The sequence below is a fragment of the Chaetodon auriga genome, chromosome 10 (genome assembly GCF_051107435.1).
Source record: "Chaetodon auriga isolate fChaAug3 chromosome 10, fChaAug3.hap1, whole genome shotgun sequence".
In the NCBI taxonomy this organism is placed as follows: domain Eukaryota; kingdom Metazoa; phylum Chordata; class Actinopteri; order Chaetodontiformes; family Chaetodontidae; genus Chaetodon; species Chaetodon auriga.
In genome coordinates this window covers 16,619,561-16,637,550 of record NC_135083.1, presented here as the reverse complement: position 1 = coordinate 16,637,550, position 17,990 = coordinate 16,619,561, and the positions used below count along the sequence as shown (strand labels likewise).

General features: G+C 40.6%; 1 protein-coding gene across 4 annotated transcripts in view; it reads left to right on the top strand.

The window, feature by feature from the left end:
* Window positions 1–17,990, top strand: part of cntn3a.1 (contactin 3a, tandem duplicate 1) — a 74,549-nt gene that overhangs the window by 52,871 nt on the left and 3,688 nt on the right. For all 4 annotated transcript variants that reach the window (XR_013077719.1, XM_076741154.1, XM_076741153.1 and 1 more), the window contains 9 exons: window positions 6,331–6,458; window positions 8,972–9,147; window positions 12,393–12,510; window positions 13,838–13,996; window positions 14,207–14,356; window positions 15,030–15,100; window positions 15,667–15,901; window positions 17,009–17,124; window positions 17,360–17,546. Coding sequence is in view for 3 of the 4 variants with exons in the window: in XM_076741154.1 (XP_076597269.1) it covers window positions 6,331–6,458; window positions 8,972–9,147; window positions 12,393–12,510; window positions 13,838–13,996; window positions 14,207–14,356; window positions 15,030–15,100; window positions 15,667–15,901; window positions 17,009–17,124; window positions 17,360–17,546 (1,340 nt within the window). In the remaining variant the exon portion in view is untranslated. The remainder of the gene's footprint in view (window positions 1–6,330; window positions 6,459–8,971; window positions 9,148–12,392; window positions 12,511–13,837; window positions 13,997–14,206; window positions 14,357–15,029; window positions 15,101–15,666; window positions 15,902–17,008; window positions 17,125–17,359; window positions 17,547–17,990) is intronic.

The following is a 17,990-nucleotide window of genomic DNA, read 5'->3' as shown; positions in this document are numbered from 1 at the left end:
TACAATACCTCTGCGTGCTGGAGATGAGAAGAAAAAGGAAAAACAAATGTTAATCAGACAAGAGACACCAATTCTTCCCTGCTGAAGTCAGTGACTGATCAGGATTCATATAGTCTCTTCTCACACAGCAGCAATCAAGGAGATATACAGATATGGTGGATGGCAGCTTTAAACAACACAGGCTTTATATCAGTGGCCTTGAAGTGAAGCGGACATTACGTTTTCTCTGTTTCAAATGCGCACCGACACAAGCAGGCAACCACAGGAGCGTCTTTGTCTTCTGAAATGTCACCATTTGATGATATTTGCACTGCTGCAATTCTCACAACCTCGAGACATTCAACAAGATTGAACTGGAAGGAACCGAAACACCCTGATGTGCTATTACAGTCTTAATTGCTGCTCTGTCAGGAAAGTTACCAAGTAAAGTGTGATTTTTGCAGTTGGTGTTGTTGGAAACTGGCAACTTTCAGGTGTGCTCTCACAATCTCTTATTGTATAAAACACAGCATGCTCTACAAAAATCACTCAATGACGCAATTCCACTTTCTGTTTGATAACATCTTTATTTTGTGCTGAAATGTACCAGCAGGAAGCAAAGCACACCTGCCGGCACATGCGGCGGCATAGTGGGGTTCCAGATTTCTCATTTGATATGGGATTAATTGTTCAACTGGCTCAGCAGCTTTTCCACACCCAGCCTCTGGTACATCCCTCCTCACCACAGTGGGAGTGCAGCAGGTTTAGTCATGTCTCACCTCCTCCTGTCAGACAGTATGTTGCAGGAACTCAAGGTGCAATCTGATTGTTAATACCGATGCCAGGCTCAGTCGTTTGCTTACAGGAGAGAGATGTTTTATTTGAGGGGGAGCAGCAGAATCAGCACCAAGATTATGTGTTGCAAACGCCTGCTAAATGTGAGACCCAGCTTGCAGATTTATCATCCTCTTAAGTATTGAAAGAAAAATGCATCCATACTGCAATGTGCGCTATCAGTCGCGCCCATAAATGCGAGATTCCCCATTTGAGATTTAACGTTACAGCCTTGCTCTGAAGTAGGTGAGCTGAATACAAGATGTAAGGTTTTGACATTATTGCAGCATTTCTCGTGAACCTATTCCCCTGCTCCTGGCTCGTTAGCATTTAGTTTCCTCCATATCGAAATGGGGCTGCTACCAGTGCTATTACAGCGGTGGCACAACACTAATCCATCCCACTGGCTCAACTAAAATACCCATAATTCCTTCTAATCTTCCAGGGATAATGTTTTCAAGGATCTGGAGCAGAGGAGGACAAATCAACTAAGAACAAGGCGGGATCTGATTAGTTAATGAAATCATGCAGTGACGATACCTATATCAGCTCACATCCTTGGCATGTATAGCCCTGCATAACAGGGTTGCTGTGCACTTACGCGGGGAGCCATGAGTGTAACTATAAAGTGCTTACTCTAATTTAATTTCACTGCTGACCACTGCCAGCAATTGTAAAACGGATATAGGAAATAGCTTTTAGGAATATTACCTTTAGATTGAACCGCTGTGTTTAAGACTATTACGCTAAACGATATATATATTGTTTCATAATGCAATGTGAATCAATTTATAATCCTGCTACTAGAACAGCACAAGCTTTCTGGATGTGTTGCCAATACAGAATGGCCATTGCTGGTGAATGAAATAAGCAGTACTTGAGAATACTGCAAGTTCCGAGTAATATACTGAGTTAATTATGCAGTCCTTCTTCAGTGGTTAAAATAATGTTTTTCATTTACAGCCTCTTAGTTTTTTGTTAGACCCCAGAGAGGCAGAGAAGGCCTTTAGATTACAAACAGTAGCTCACTTTAACACTGGCCAATAAGGTTGAGGTAAAGCGCCTGTTTACTATATCACACTGCTCAAGTTTTATTTACCCCACAAATTTCCCCAATATCTTAATTGCTGCAGGGCAACCTTTAAGAGAAAAGGGAACAAAGTGAAAGCCTTTCAGACAGCTAATACTCCTCATATCTTTATCTTGCACTGTTCTTTTGTAGCTTTGGTGAGGAGGAAGCCTGACATAGACTGCTACACAGTTTAATGGCAAGTCATATCCCTGCGACATCTCATATCCATAACTCTTTGTTATAGTCCATTACAAAGGAAGCCCTCAGCTCAGTTAGGAGAATATACCCGCAGCTCCACAGGGAATGGACACTGCAGAAGAGACTAATACATTTTAATTCCTCCAGCCTTTCAGGTGATATAGGTCATTTCTGATCATTTGGAGAGGACCAGGCTGCCTTCAAGGGATCTTTTAGAAAGGGGTGTTCAAGTTCGTCTTTCAAACCAGTTCCGTTTGAATCACCAGTTCAACCCCATTACACTGCTGTGTCGTTTAGAAGATAAGATGGGAGCTTCCCGGTGCGGATTTGCAGGGCAAGGCATTTATCAACGGGGTAATTAATTTCAACGGGTTCAAATGTGGTCAGGAAATTGTTCTAAAACCACTGTTGAAAGGCGGTATCAAAGACTGCTGGAATATAATTTGACCAAATTAATTCATTTGACCAAAGATAGATTTTCTGCTCGACTTTGTAAAAGAGGTGAAGCTGCAGCATTTTGTGCTTGGAATCCATCAGAAATGTCAATAACACTTTCCTCCCACAAGCATTGAATGTTTACCCACTGTTGTAGTTTTCCTTCTCTGACAAATGGCTCTTGAAGACACAAAGCTGCACACATGGCAACGATCATAAGCATCCTCCTTTCGTCAGTTAAGCTGCAGCATCAGAATGTGAGTCTAACAACTGTTGCACATCATTAAAATGTTAATCTGTGCACATGAGGCTTAATGGTTATTGCTTGTTTTCAATAACTTTGATAACACCTGGCCAAATTAATTATTAGATCAACAAGCAGTGGCTGTCTTGTTAGCTCGAGGGAATTCATTTTTAACAGTGTGATATTTTATTGATCCCTGTGGGGAATTTTTCGTCATGCCTGGCCCCTCTGGGGAGATCAGAGCTGGTAGAGATTCAGTGTTGCTTCAGGACATCTCAGCAAGGCAGATTCTTGACTTCAGTGTGACAGCTGAAGGGCTACTGGCCTGCCTCTATTATTATTTTTATTTTCTAGAGATCTACAACAGATTTTCAGCAATGATCAGGAAAGGTGATTGACCCTTTATTGACGTTGTTGTTTTCTCTAGTGTGTTGCCAGGACACTGTTGCAAGTACGCAATGTACTGCAGTTCTATATTTAAGTTTTATTATATAGTTTGCATTCATTTCATATTGCAATAATTTTTGCATTCATTATTTAGATGGTCTTTTTTGCCATATCTGATACTCCTAGTGTTAGGATATGCCTTTTGTCTTCTCCTAGTGTTTTTATCATTCCCCTTTTCCTTTGTGTTATTTGTCTGTTTGTCCTGTTTCCCCTGTCTGTCTGGGACTGGGTGTGTCTTCCACGCTCACAGCTGGCCCTGTCTAATTACGTGCACACCTGCAGTGTGTTAGAGTCATCATGCCGGCAGTATTTAGGGGAGACTTTCTGGGCACATGGTTGCCAGTTCGTCCTGATCTCTCCCGTGTGTTAACCTATCCTCTGTTGTTCTACACCACGTTCAGTGTGCAACTCTGCCTCAGTTCTCCAGTTTGGTTTTGTAAATTCCACTCTGAGTGCGCTTTTGGTTATTGTGTTCCACTCTGTTTGAGTGAGATTTTGTTAGTAGTTTTGTTCTTTGTTAATGAATTTGCTTTATGGAGTCCTGTAAAAGTTATATTTAAAGGCTTAGCCTTAACACCTAGCTGAGTTTTGCACATTTGTATCCTCACAGAACAATAAAAATGTAGTGAATTGTGACACTTTGCAAGAAGGTCAGTCCACATCACCAGAATCTGAAGGTTTTGAACAAACAGTTAACAAGACAAGATGTTGTCTTTGCTTACATAAGGAGCCTTCTTCTATAAATTGCAACCCATTCAGGTTAACAGACAAGCCAAACCTCAGAAAGGATCAGTAACATAATGTATTAAACATGAGCACAGGTTATTGCTGATGCTTCTTTGCTTGGACTAACATATTTCTATCATATTATTTCAGATTGTTTACTTTAAAAATACAAGATAAGGAAAAAACAGCAACTATTGAATCCTGAAAACACGATAGAAGCGCAGCTGTGAAACAGAAGGATGCAGCACATAAGCAAAAATTTCAGCCACGCTGTCTTTTAAAGGATGTGATAGATTACCTCCAGTAATTACAGAGATCAAAGGACAGAGAACAAGGAAATGTGTGTTGTAAACCTGCTGAAATGCTTTGATAACAGGGAAGACAGAAGGATCAAACATGAACAGTGCTAAAAATGAAAAAATGAGATGGAATATGAGATGTGATCATTTTTTGATGAAATAAAGGTTTGAAATCACTTCTGCACACTGAACACATGATTAAATCCTTTTAGCTTTCCACCTGCAGCATTCTGTGCAGCATGTGGTCAGTTTTTCACCAAATAAAAGAGTGCTTCTTTTGCACAGTCGATAAAAAGAATTAATCAAACCATGTATTTTTTTAGTGTGTGCCTCAATTTCCTGTGACCCTGTCCTTTCTTTCACTTCTTTAGAGTGTTAGGTTGTCCCAGACGTGTAGACCTCACCAAACAAGTTTCCCACTTAATGTGTCTTCTCTTTTATCCTCTATCCTTGACTCTGCTCAAAATGCAGTAAAATTGGGTAAAATGAATGCCGTTATGCATATTTCTGTGCAAGTTCTTTGTGCACATGTTTCTGTACACACGGTGTTCAAGGCCTTGTTGACACTGACAGGCTTTTAAGGACTCAATCACGTACAAATCTTTTCAACGCTCCAAGAGGGGGCATCAACATATCTGAAGTTTAGTTTTTCGCCTTAGAAATCTGTCTTTTCATCTCACTCTACAAGCACTTAAAATGACAAAAAAAGTAGTTCATGATTTGTAGTCATGGTTTATAGTTAAAAGAACAAATGATAATGATGTGATTGTTTGAGTTGAATATGAGCGCACTGGGTGAAATGAGAAAAGCTAAGCCCGTGGATGAATTTAATTGTTGCTGTGAGATGAAACAGATTAAATGAGATAACTCTGCGACACGAACGAAGAGACTGGAAGCATATGTGCTTTATTTGAGCAACGCCTTGTTGCTGATTTATCTTTCATATTTGCCTTTACGTCACTCAGGCACCTTGTTGACTGGTGGAGTAGCAGCAGTGCACTTTCACTGTCAGAGGAAATCTTTCAGGCTTGACTGATGACGCCAACAGATGAAATGAGAATGTTTGTTATTTGGACTCGCGAGTGCGATCTGTCATAGAGGTTCCAGCTTCCTTTTATTACCACACAACCAGGCAGGTCGAATTGGTTTCTCTGCTGGTGAAATTTCACTGAAATATACATGACTCCATTGGACTAAATCCAAGGCTGGTTGGGTTGGGTCTTAATAGCAGTACTAGTCGCTGTTTGTACTGTTTACTTGTTAAAGCATTTGTCCAGGATAGAAATGAACAGCTGCACAGCTTGAAGCAGCCCTCTCATGTCTTTATGTATGAACCTACCACTACAAAGAACTAAAATGATCTCAGTGCTGCTTTAAAAATCAGGGTTTAATTGAATTATTTTGGTTTGCACCTCCGTTAAATGTTGTTTGACATTATGCTGCTTTTGCCTCCCTTCTTACCAGTGTATTTAGGGTGACATGTCCTTGCCATCATGCAGCACTGTATGCTGGAGTGCTGGATTAACTGTATTAAAATTAATACCTTTGATGCGTGTAGTGCAGCATATGTGACAGCCAGAGTCTCAACAACTAAGTAATATGGAAAACCACGCTCTTATCAAATTTTAGTGTGTTTATGTCTGCTGGAGCAATATTTGTGACATAACGCTTGTGCTATGCTTACACAGTATGAGCAGATCTATAACATTTGGTTACTAAGAATTTTTAACTTCGATGAACTCTTTCCTCTCATCATGTGATCTTTGGCTGTTCTTATCAACTGCTGAGAAATCAAGCTGTAACTCCTCACATTGAGCTTCTCGTATGGCAGCCTAAAGCACAGGGAGCCAATTAAAACTCACTGAGATAAACTCCGGGCTAAAGTTGAACTGCTTTAGGACACAGGACTTGCTCGTTTAGAATACATTTTTATGCACTTTGAATGTATATAAAATGACAGCCAAGCAAGCTTCCACAAGTAGAGCTGTACTTTATTAACTCAACACTAATTCACTGTCAGTTAGCCCTATATATATATATATACATATACAGTATATATATACGTATATATATATATACTCTCTTTTCACCCGCAGAGTTACCGTGTTGGATAATGGGAGCCTACGGATATCAAATGTCACCAAAATGGATGCTGGACTCTACACATGTGTGGCCAGAAACCAGTTTGGAGTAGCGAGCAGTGCTGGCAGCCTTTTGGTTAAAGGTAAGATGTTGTTTTCTTCACTCGGCTTCTTAAATGGCAGCCGGATATCATTTATTTCATTAGCTGTTTCCATTGTAACCACTGTCCCTACAGTATACATAATATAGTTACAGTAAAGCAGTGTAATTACATGAACACCAAACAGTTAAAGCTTGTTTGCTTTTTGTATTTGAGGAATGAGGTTGTTTTTTTTTTTTTTTTTTTGTTAAAACATTTAATGTGTGATCCATTTGAACGTCAGACCTCTTGCAGGTTGTGTCTCACAGCCCTTGCAATAAACTAACACATCATTAATGATGACATAAATGATCTGACAGTCTACTCAAGAGCTGTGAGACACAACCGACCAGTGCTGCATCTACAATTAACCAACACTGACCCTCACTGCACGCTTGATGAACAAATGGTGACACAGAGTTCCTGTAAAGACTCCCCTCTTCTTACCTGACAGATATACTGTCCAATTAGTTGATTGGCAGTGGCTGCAGGGAGCTCATTGGGCTCATTGCATTCATGCGCCTCAATGTTTAATTCATACTTTCTTGCACAGTGGCTCATGGCCATGGTTTGTTTAAGATCTCAATCCATATAAATCACACACTTCTGCAGTGCAATGAATTTTCTAGGTCTTTCTAAAGAGCAGAGTCAACAACGGTGCTCTATTAAAATGCCTTTTGGTGATTCCTCCTCACAAGTTTTTTGAATTGCAAATTGACTTGCATAGAAGCTTATTTCAGCTCTCTTTTCCCCCACAGCCTCTATACGTGTACGAATGGAGCTGTCATACAGTGTACTGTATATATGCATGTGTATTTATAATACTGGTCAGAGATGGAAGCTAAATTATACATTTATTCAAGTACTACACAAATTTAAGGAACTGCACAAGCACAGTACTGTGCAGATTCAGGTTTTACATACAGAAATTGGTTTAAAATATCACGCATTGTGTCTTCACCATCTTTACGGACACTGTGTACAGGTCAGTGTCAATAATGTAAACATGAATGGGAATGACAATGAAATATCTTCACTGTTGATTAAGCCTGCAACAAATGATCATTTCTATTATTTATCACTCTGAAAATATGTTTTTCATTTTACTGATTCATTGATTAGTTCTTAAAATGTCATTGCAATTTATCTTAAGAAATATTTTGTCCAAAACCCACATATATTTATATAATATATAAAGCAGGAAGTCCTCAAATTTGCTAAGCAGGAAACAGTAAACCTTTTGATGTCTTTGCTTGGTAATGATTGATCAGCCAAATTCTAAACTTGAATCTTAATCAAATGGTTTTTTACCTAACTACAATTTAAGCTGAGTACTTGCTTGGTTTCTAAGTAAAACTGTGAGTTTTGAACCCTGCACCAGGACTGTGCTGGTCCTCTGGATTCTGAACACAGTTTGCTTTCTAGCGTCCCGTCTAGTTAATTGCCGTTCATTGCATTTCACCTGCAAATCATTTCTTAGATTCCACCAGAGCTTGATGTCAGCTACCACTTCATCCCAGACGTGTTATTTTGACTTAACTGAACCTCAGGCATACTATTTAAGTTCACTTCCCCAGAATGTGGATACTCTGGGATAACAACACATCCAAGCAACTCCTGCTATCGTATGCATTTAAATCAGCATATATTGGTACATTAAAAACGTCTCTGTATGGTTGTTGGAAAATACTGTCATTCCATCGGTTTACAAAATGAGAACTGCCCTGCACGGTGCACATTGAGGGGAATGAGGGAGCCAATTTGTGATTTTCCTTCCAGTCATAAGAGGAAATGAGCGTGACAGCTTTGCAATCGAAAGCAGAAAGTTTTACCCCTCTCATTTTGCATCTGGTGCCAAACTTTCCTAAGACTCACCTGGAATGCACTGCCATGACCAGTCGGTTCTCCTTAGGGGGTGCGAGATAAACAAGCTGGCTTGTTTTGACAGAGCCGAATATAGACCTTTACTCCCCCTGACATGCTGCATTGGCTTGCCTGTCCATTAGATGCTTATGACATGCATGCATAATTCACAGTGGACTGGTGTATTGGCCTCTCAGCCCGTGCTATATTCTCTGCACCGTACTGCCGCTGAATGAGACACCCAGCCGCGACGGACCAAAGATTATGTTGATGCACACCATGCTGAGGATGAAATAGGATGGCTTTTTGTCTCGCTGCAAACAGAGCCAAATTATAGGCTTCTATCTGACCTGCCGTAATGGTTGAGTTTTTTCTTTTTGTTTGTTTGTTTTTCCTTCCTCTTGTCGTTGTTTAGTGATATAGAAGACCATACTGATTTATGAAACTCAAAGAAAGAGATGCAATATAAGCTCACTGGCAGACTCAAAAGTAATTTATTTTGTTTGGCTAACATCTAGGACAGGGTTTGACAGAGGACAGGTTTTGTTTTGGAGTGTGGCATGTTTTTGCAATTATTTCTCCATGTTCAGGGAGCATAAAGAAATAGAAGGACTGCTCGCTCAAAGATATCATATGGTGCTCCCTGTTTACAGAGCCAACTGTGATCACCAGTCCGGCAGGTCATCTGGACGTGACTGTGGGTGAGAGTATCGTGCTGCCTTGTCAGGTATCTCATGACCCCACCATGGACCTCAAGTTCACCTGGTTCTTCAACGAGCAGCTCATCCACTTTGGAAGCCACTGGGCATATTTTGAAAAAGTTGGTGGGGTAAGTGCATTCTATCAAACATTGTGATTGAAATTCAGTTTGTCATTCAGTGTGCTCCTAGATACTTAAAGCAGGTGACAGTTCCTACAGATAGGTCCCAAAGTGTAGGACACATTGGGATGTGTCTGCATGGTTTAAAATAAGCTCATTTATTTTTCCAGCAGTGATTAGCAGGAAGCTGGATTCACACCAGTGTTCCAGCTTGGAAGCCTGGACAAAGTAATCAGAGACACCATCATTCTTATAAAAAAAAGACCAACTAAAGCCTTGTCATCAGCATATTTGAATAGCTTAAAATTGCTGTCCTGCTGTGTCATCTCATTGGTGTAAACAGAAAATAAGAAAGGTGAGAAAACGCAGCCTCATCAGAAAGTGCTCCTTTTACAAAGGCTCTTTGTGGGCGGTCAGTTAAATAGTCCTTGACTGAGTGCACAAGACCCCCATTCACTGAAAGACCAGAAGCTTTTGCAGGGGCACTGTACTGTAGCCTGTCCCCATTGTATTAAGAGCTGAGCTAAAATCAATAAATAGAATCTGCACATATGCACAGCCAACCACGTTGCCAGTCACATGCAGTCAGTCCCCGCTGTGTGTCTTGTAAGCAAACTGTCATGGGTCCTATTGTTCTTCTGTGGATGAGGTCAGATGCTGCAGCCGGGAGGTTGCACATGAACATCCCCTTCAGATCAAAATGTGCTTCAGAAATCATATTGACACAAGTTTTTGAGTTGGTTTAAATTACCTTTCAACTATTCATTGTGGCACAACTACAGAATCTGATTTCTTGTCATGTTGATTAAAAAAACATTTACTTCTATATCGTCTTCATGATCTGTATGATTTATCTCTGAATCCTCCAGCATCTAAAGACAGGCTTAAAGCAAAGCTCTCTGTGAACATTTCCACACTCGATAACACTCAGAACATCTTTCTCCACATACTTGTACTCATATACAATAGTTTAAAGTGACTCATGAAGAAATTAGACGTTTGAACTCTATTACAGTGCTTATTAATGTGCTTACATTAATTCTCTACAGCTTAATATCAGGTTCATCTCTTCAGGAGCAAAGTATTCAAGACTTGTTCATGATGAATCATACATAATGTTTTTTGTGTTTTTTTTTTTTTTTTAAACTGAATGAGAGGGCTGTATCTATGCCTGTTATGCTTGATAGTAACACCTCCTCTATTGACAAAAAGCAGCAACAAAGGAATTCATTAAGCAGTGTTCAGCCATGCATTACATCTGATCATCTAACACCAAATATTTTTCTCTTTTAATTAGGAAAAGCAATTACGAGGTCTTGGCTTCTTTATCACCTCTTGTTGTCTTTTGCATTTGGCATGATCATTAACAATAACAAGAGCTTTATAATGGCGTGTAGCCCTGCGGTTCATTTAAACACTTGACTCCTCCACAATGAACCCCCGCTGACCTGTTGTGGTAGAGAAGCTATTGACATGTTGATGGTGCATGGTCACATTACTTAAACTTTCCTGATCTATAGGGAGAGATCCTTTTTTTCTTTTGCAGCAGACTATTACATGCGTTTCACTGCTGATAGAGTGTGCTGCGAACTCAAGGAGAATGAGACTTGTAACATAAAATAGCAGTGAGTCATCGCCTGATACCTAAGGTGTAGGCATCATCAGTGTAGCTATTGTAAGATTTAAGTGCTGCTTGCCTAAATGCATGATTCCCAGTGTTTGACTTGTCTTTCTACACACTCTAATATTTTCTAAAAGCTTCTAAAAGCTACAAAGAGAGATTCAACACAGGGTATGCCGAAGAATATAATTTTTAAGTAAATTGTAAGGGTTGTAATAGCTTAAGGTTGTACCTTATCAAGCAAATGTCAAGCAACAAGCTCCACAAGCACCGCATTACAGCACATAAATCAGAGATATCACAGACTGATTTGGTCTGAATGTATTTTATAGGCTAATGTTATCTTCAGATCTACTGTGGAAATGGTGCCACTGGCTAGTAAAAGTTAAAAGGTCTGCTGGTAGAGGACACACTGAGAGTTGGAAAAAAAAAAAAAACCTTATCGCTCCAGCAATGCTTACACCCGCCTCACTGTTGGTTACATCCTCATCTTTCGTTGGGTTCATAACATTCAGCAGCTGCAAATAGACGCATGCTATGTCTACGCTTTGTAGAGCTAGTTGTTAGTGCCAGAGCAGCACTGTGATTGACATGGGACTCATGGTGTCTTCACGAAAAAACAGGTTCATCTGAAATTTTAAACACAAAAGTACAGAAACTGAAATATACTTTCCAACGGAAATAAGATGGCGCTTGCTTGAGATGAAAGGGTGACAGAAGGATGCATTGGCCGTGTGAAGCACAGTCAGCATTTTTGATGAGCTGGAACATTTCGAAAACCAGAACATTGCTGTACATCTTTATAATTATTTGATATTGCGGTTTGTATTTTGCTTTTTTTTTTTTTTTTTTTTTAACACCACATGAATCATGCCAAGTCAGCCTGAACATAAAGGAACTGCACTGCCTCATGCTGCAGAGACAGACATGATGTGCAGTGGACGGAGAATGTCATTTACCTTTTATCCTACATCTAAAAGCCTCACGACATATGATTACTCTATTTTGTAAGACTTTTTACTGTCTCACTTGATTTAATAAGCAAGCTTGGAGGTTCTTTTTTTTCTTGCTGTATATGAAATTTGCCAAAGTGAGAGATCTGTGACGCGCTCCATCCCCAGTTAATATTATTTTAATGATGGCAGGGAGTTTCAAAGAGTGAATGACTTGCAGTAACTGAATTTTTATCTCTATAAAATGTCCCTGATTATACATCAAAGTAATTATCGGCTCTCACTCTGTTTCAGTCCCTTACTTTCATAGATAAGACATCAACTTAACATTAGCTCTAACTTTAAAGTTCAAAGCTAATAATGCATTTGGCATTGAATGGTTGTCTATAGAGTAAATGGAATCAGGGTGAATAAAAGGGATAGAGTTGAAAGAAGCTTTTTAATTTCTCACAAAGAGCCGTCGTCATAAATGATCATGAAAACTTCCACTCAGTCATTTCGTGCGTCCCTGGACTCATGTGTACCTCTCTCCTCCATAATGTAAGTGCCAAAAGAAAATCACTTTGGCATTCGCTTGTTTCTGCAGTCCTTTTAGTTTTGCTACTTTAAATTTCTGCCGCTTTACTGTTTTTTTCCTCTCTCTTTTTTGCCGTTGCTTTTCTGAACTTCTGCACTGACAGCGCTCGGCTGGTGACATCATGATCCGTAACATTCAACTGAGACATGCTGGGAAATACACATGTGCTGTTCAGACCAAGGTGGACAGTGTGTCTATCGCCACTGATGTGGTGGTCAGAGGTAAGAATGTCCCTCACACTACGTAAAAAAAAAAAAAAAATCCACACATCAGGGCTACAGCAGCCAAGGAGATAGCAGAGAGACACTCTATTTTGTGTGTACATCTTGTGTGATAGCAGACGTTTTCTGCAACCAACCGTCTGCTGGCCATGAATGTCACTCTCTTTCACAGTGAATGAAAGAATGCAAACACAAGTGCTTTGGCTGACTACACGGTAATAGTCTCCCATTCAATAGTGAAACAAATAAGCCTTCCCAGTACTACTCTGTATCACAAAGTGAATGAAAGAATGTAAACAAACTGTGGAGTGTATACTGAAAGCACGATAAAGCCTGACAGTGTACGCCGTATCCACATGATTGCCATGTTTGTGAGACCTCAATGCACCGTGATGCAGACGTACCATTATCCACCCAACGTTATTGATTTCTGACCCCTGAAGATGAATCAATGTCTACTTATGACACCTCATCACAGGTTACATATGTTCATTAGCTGGAAATAGCTTTACCCCAGGATTGATTTTGCCTTGTAACATCCGTCGACTGTTTCATAAGATCAGATAAAAATTCATAGAATTTTTTGCAACAAAGAAATTATAATTCTGATTTTATTTTATATCCTTTATTGGTGTTGTTAAGGTTATTAATCTCTTTTTCAAGTGCAATATGATAGTAAGTGTAATAATATAATAATAAGAATATGCCAGTGGTTAAGTCTCTACGAGAGGACAAGGCAGACCATCCAACCACAGCGTACAAGGAGCAATAATGAGTAAGGGCTTTAAATTTGTAATAAGTCTCAGCGCTCCATGGTAGAGAGTGCCCAGTGTGTGTAGGCATTGCAATGGTGCAAGGATGTATACAACATCTCGAACAAGTCTGCTTTTGACGTCAAAGGAAAAGCAACACTTGCTAGAATAGAAACCCAATTTCAACTTTAGCTTTTTCACCAGTTGCTATCCGTGTATCTTTTCCCTTTGTATCCTGTTAGTCATCTCGTGATTTACCTTGCAAACCTTCGGAGAGACTGTGAACCACTGCTGTAGGACATGTTATGATCTAGTGCAATAAACTGCATTTCATAAGAAATAAAGTGAGATATTTAAATCTTTTGTAACACACATAGTGTTCGGACTGGATTTACTGTACTTCTGTTTTGCACTCTCAGCCATCTTAATAACTCTCTGTCTAATCAGTCTGGAACATCAGCTCTAAGCGTGGCCTATCCGCTCTGTATCTCCCTTCTTCTGCCTCTTGTCTTCATTAATCTCTACAGTATGCGTCATCGTGTGTGTGTGTCAACTGTGGCTCCTTATCCTCCCAGGTGCCCCCGGCCCCCCTGTGGACTGTCACGTGACTGAGATGACAGAGACCACTGCTTCTGTGTCATGGGGTCCTGGGACAGACAACCACAGCCCCATCCTCAGCTACACCATCCAGGCCAGAACGCCCTTCTTTCTTGGGTGGCAAGCCGTTACCACTGGTAGGTCTGTTTCATGTGACAGTCTGAGTGCAGGTTGTGTGAACGTGAAGTTTACTGAGTACGTAAGAAAGAGTGTGGGGTGTATGACTGGTATTCCTTTCAAGCACCACACATAAAATGACAGTAAATAGCACATCACCAGCATGGCTAACTTTCAGTGGCAGATCTCGCAGGGCTTTGATGAAAAGTTATTTCTGTGATGTCTCTCAGTTCCTGAGCTGCTCGGGGGGAAGCAGCTGTCAGCCACTGTCATTGACTTGAGTCCCTGGGTGGAATACGAGTTCAGAGTCCTGGCAACCAACAACATTGGAACGGGGGAGCCCAGCAAACCCTCCAAAAAAGCCCGCACCAGAGAAATGCGTATGTATCAGTAGCTTCTGACATTAACTTTTTTGCCTTTTGTGCAAATTGTTTGCCAATTAGGCACATTATACGTAGAGGGATGCTGTTTCAGGGTGACAATTAGATCCCTTCAAAGAACTTCACTGTACCAGTGTATTTCAGAGAATTCTCCACCTCCTCAAGACACAATATATGAACTAAATTCACAACAAATGCAATGAGGCCCGGCAGCTCCAGTCAAACAGTTTGTGTGTGTGTGTGCATATGTGTGCGTGTGTGCCCATGTATTGCTCACATTGTGGAGACAAAAATCTGTTTACACAGTCACATTGTGGGGACTCACCTTACTTGTGGGGGCAAAATACAGGTCACCACAATTTAAATCATTACATTTTAGGGTGAAGACTGAGGATAGGATTACGGGTTAGGTAAGGTTAGGTTAGGTATAGGGTCAGGAATAGGCAAATAGTGGTTATGGATAGGGTTAGGGTTAGGGTTAGGCATAAAACACTTAAATCTGACTGAACTGTCTGAGATTGAGTTGCACTGTGTGTAATGTAGGTGCCAGGTTTTGACAGGAAAGAAGAATGTGTGGGATAAAAAAGTCGATGTCATTAGTTCTGATTGATTTTGATTCTTCTTTAAAAACTGCCCACTGTCCACCCTGTTAACACTGTGTTTGATCTGTTAGTTCCCAGGGTGACTCCGGCCAGAGTGAATGGTGGTGGTGGAGGGCGTTCAGAGCTGGTCATCACTTGGGAGGTAAACTGTATTTAGATACATTAAATATTTGGGGGAGTGGATGTGACTGTATTTTTTCATGTGCTACATCTAAATACATAACTGAAATGGATTTTAATGAAAAAAACACAATTTTGACAGATATATATGTGTGTGTGTGTGTGTGTGTGTGTGTGTGTGTGTGTGTGTATTTATATATATATATGAAATGCACCCATGCATATTGATATTGACATCAAGCACAAGAGTAATGAAATATTGACTTAGGCATTGAGTGTTTTTGTAACCTTATTTTTTGCATCATCTACGATTTCTGGTTTCACTTTAGTCCTTTATTTCTTTTAATGTGTAATTGGAAGATAAAGCGTAAAGAATAAACTCCGTTTTAATAGTTCTGTTTTATTTCTCCTCAGTATAAAAGCACTTAAGCAGACAGAGTTCATGCAAGACTTGCACGTACAGTACCACCTTCAGTATTACTCCTCTAAGGGCCTTAGTCTGTGCAAAGCTACATTTATTTTAGGTATTGATATCTTTAAGATCAGCCATCTTGAGTCATCCCTCTGAGTCATCTCATACCTCTTCAGCCTGTTCCTGAGGAGCTGCAGAGTGGCCCGGGCTTTGGGTACGTGGTGGCTTTCCGCCCACTTGGGGCGCAGGGCTGGATGCAGGCTGCTGTCACCTCCCCGGATGCCTCGAGATATGTCTTCAAGAACGAAAGCATCCCTCCCTTCTCCCCTTACCAAGTCAAAGTCGGGGTTTACAACAACAAGGGAGAAGGCCCTTTTAGTCCAGTGACCACCATCTACTCAGCAGAGGAAGGTGTGTAATATTACAACAAAGCGTCTGTTCATCTAACTCTGGGAATGTACAACATGAGCACACACTGCAGCGGCAGATCAGATTAGCTTTAGTCTTATTTATGTCATATTTTATTTTGACTCCAGTTTTAGTAATTGATATTTTAAACAGTGCCTGCTCCACAGCCATGCACGAACAAGTGGACCCACGCTGGAAATATTCTGAGTCTAAAATCCTGTTTTCAGACATCCTGAGAGGCTGTGAAAACATATTTTCTCAGTCAGTTTCTTATTATGATTGGGATTAAACAATATTTGAATAGAAATTTGGTGACAACTGTTGGTTTGTATGTTTCTTTTGAGACAGCACTGTCGGTCTGATCCAACCCCACCCACACAGTCTGATGATCACATCAGATGAGTTTAAACTCTGGTAAACTCAATTTATTGCACTTAATAATGATATCAGACAAAACGGTTGCACATTTAAGTCATGAATAAATGTTACAGAGAAATACTTAAGCTTTGTCTTGAGTGCATAGACTAATTAATCATAGCTGCTTGCAGACAGTGATGGCCTGAGCAGGTTTTGGTTTGACACTTACACAAACAACAGAATAATGTATCTTTATCAGGAAAAGCAGGCCACAATAAATGAAAGGTAATTACTTTTCTGGCCAAAGGTTTGTTTATTGTAAAGATAGATGATGAGAAGATGGTTATTCTCCAAGGACTCTCATTTTATTCTTTAATGTCTTGTAAACACGTCCATGTACATGCACAGGAAAAGGTTTTGTCCATTGAGATCATTTAGAAGACGAGTGTAGAACTGCATCAGTTATTTAACAGGAACAGCATCTCCATTATTATCGTTTTCTTTCACTATAAACACGCAGTCCTCATATTTGTCATGAATCTGCTGTAGACATCACTGCTGGGGATCTGTGTAAAAACGCAGAACCAAGTTATCCTATTACACTTTTGAGTGACGTGAATTCCAGGACTTTCTGTTGGAGCACTCTGGATAGATTGGATGGAGCTGCGGTATATTCAGTAAGTCAGTCAGTAAACGTGGGCGTAATGAATCTGGGTCTTCCTCCTTATTGGGACCATCCTGTATGCCTTTCAGAGCCCAGCAGAGCTCCAGGCAGGCTGAGGGCGAAGAGTGTGTCAGCGTCCGAGGTTGAGGTCACCTGGAGGCCACTGGCTTGGAGCAACAACCGCAGACGCATCCTGGGCTACGAGGTCAAACCAACACATGCCCACACAATAGGAACTCTACAAGTATAGTGGACAGTGCCAACAGCTAGTGAACAATGCAATGACCTTTTTGTGTTGTTGTCTACATAACTATTCATTCATGAAGTAAACTGAAGTATATTCATGCCCACAGTCGTACAGTTGCAGGTGGAAGTAGTAAGTAACAATTCGATCACAAGCTGACCAAGTATAATCTGCGTGTTTGTGTTGTGATTTTTAGCTGCAGTACTGGGGTCAGAGGCAGAGGCAGGACACAGCCAGTGTGATCAGGACAGTGGGGAATAAAACTTCAGTGCTCATCAGGGATCTGGAGGGCAGCAGTACCTATTACATGTCCCTGCGGGCCTATAACAGCGCTGGAGTGGGTCCGCAGAGCAGCATAGTCAATGTCACAACCAAGAAACCACGTAAGGGCTCTCAGTGTCTTGTGGGGACTGACTGTCTTTTTGTGTTTTCCTTTGTGTTATTTGTTCTTTTCCCTCTGGCTGAAGGTGCGTGGTCCCTTTGGTATATAACTCATTTCACCAATTAGAGTGAAAGGAGAGACATTCACTGCACAAGAGCACCTGCATTGTTCACAACCATGTTTCCATCGTCTTCTTCATCTTCTTCCCCCCTTTTTGTGAACGCATTTTTTTTCCCAGCGTCTTACCGACATGAACAGTGTGAAACAAAGGGATGTCATATAGTCAATTTGATAGACATGCCATATCTTTGATGTAAATGCCGGTGGAAATGGAAAATGATGAGATGCTTCCTGCTGAGAGGTTCCCCGTCATCGTAGTTAATTCCTCTTTATGTTGCTTTACCTTTTTCTTCCCGTGTCACGTGTGCACGTGCACGTCCCTGTG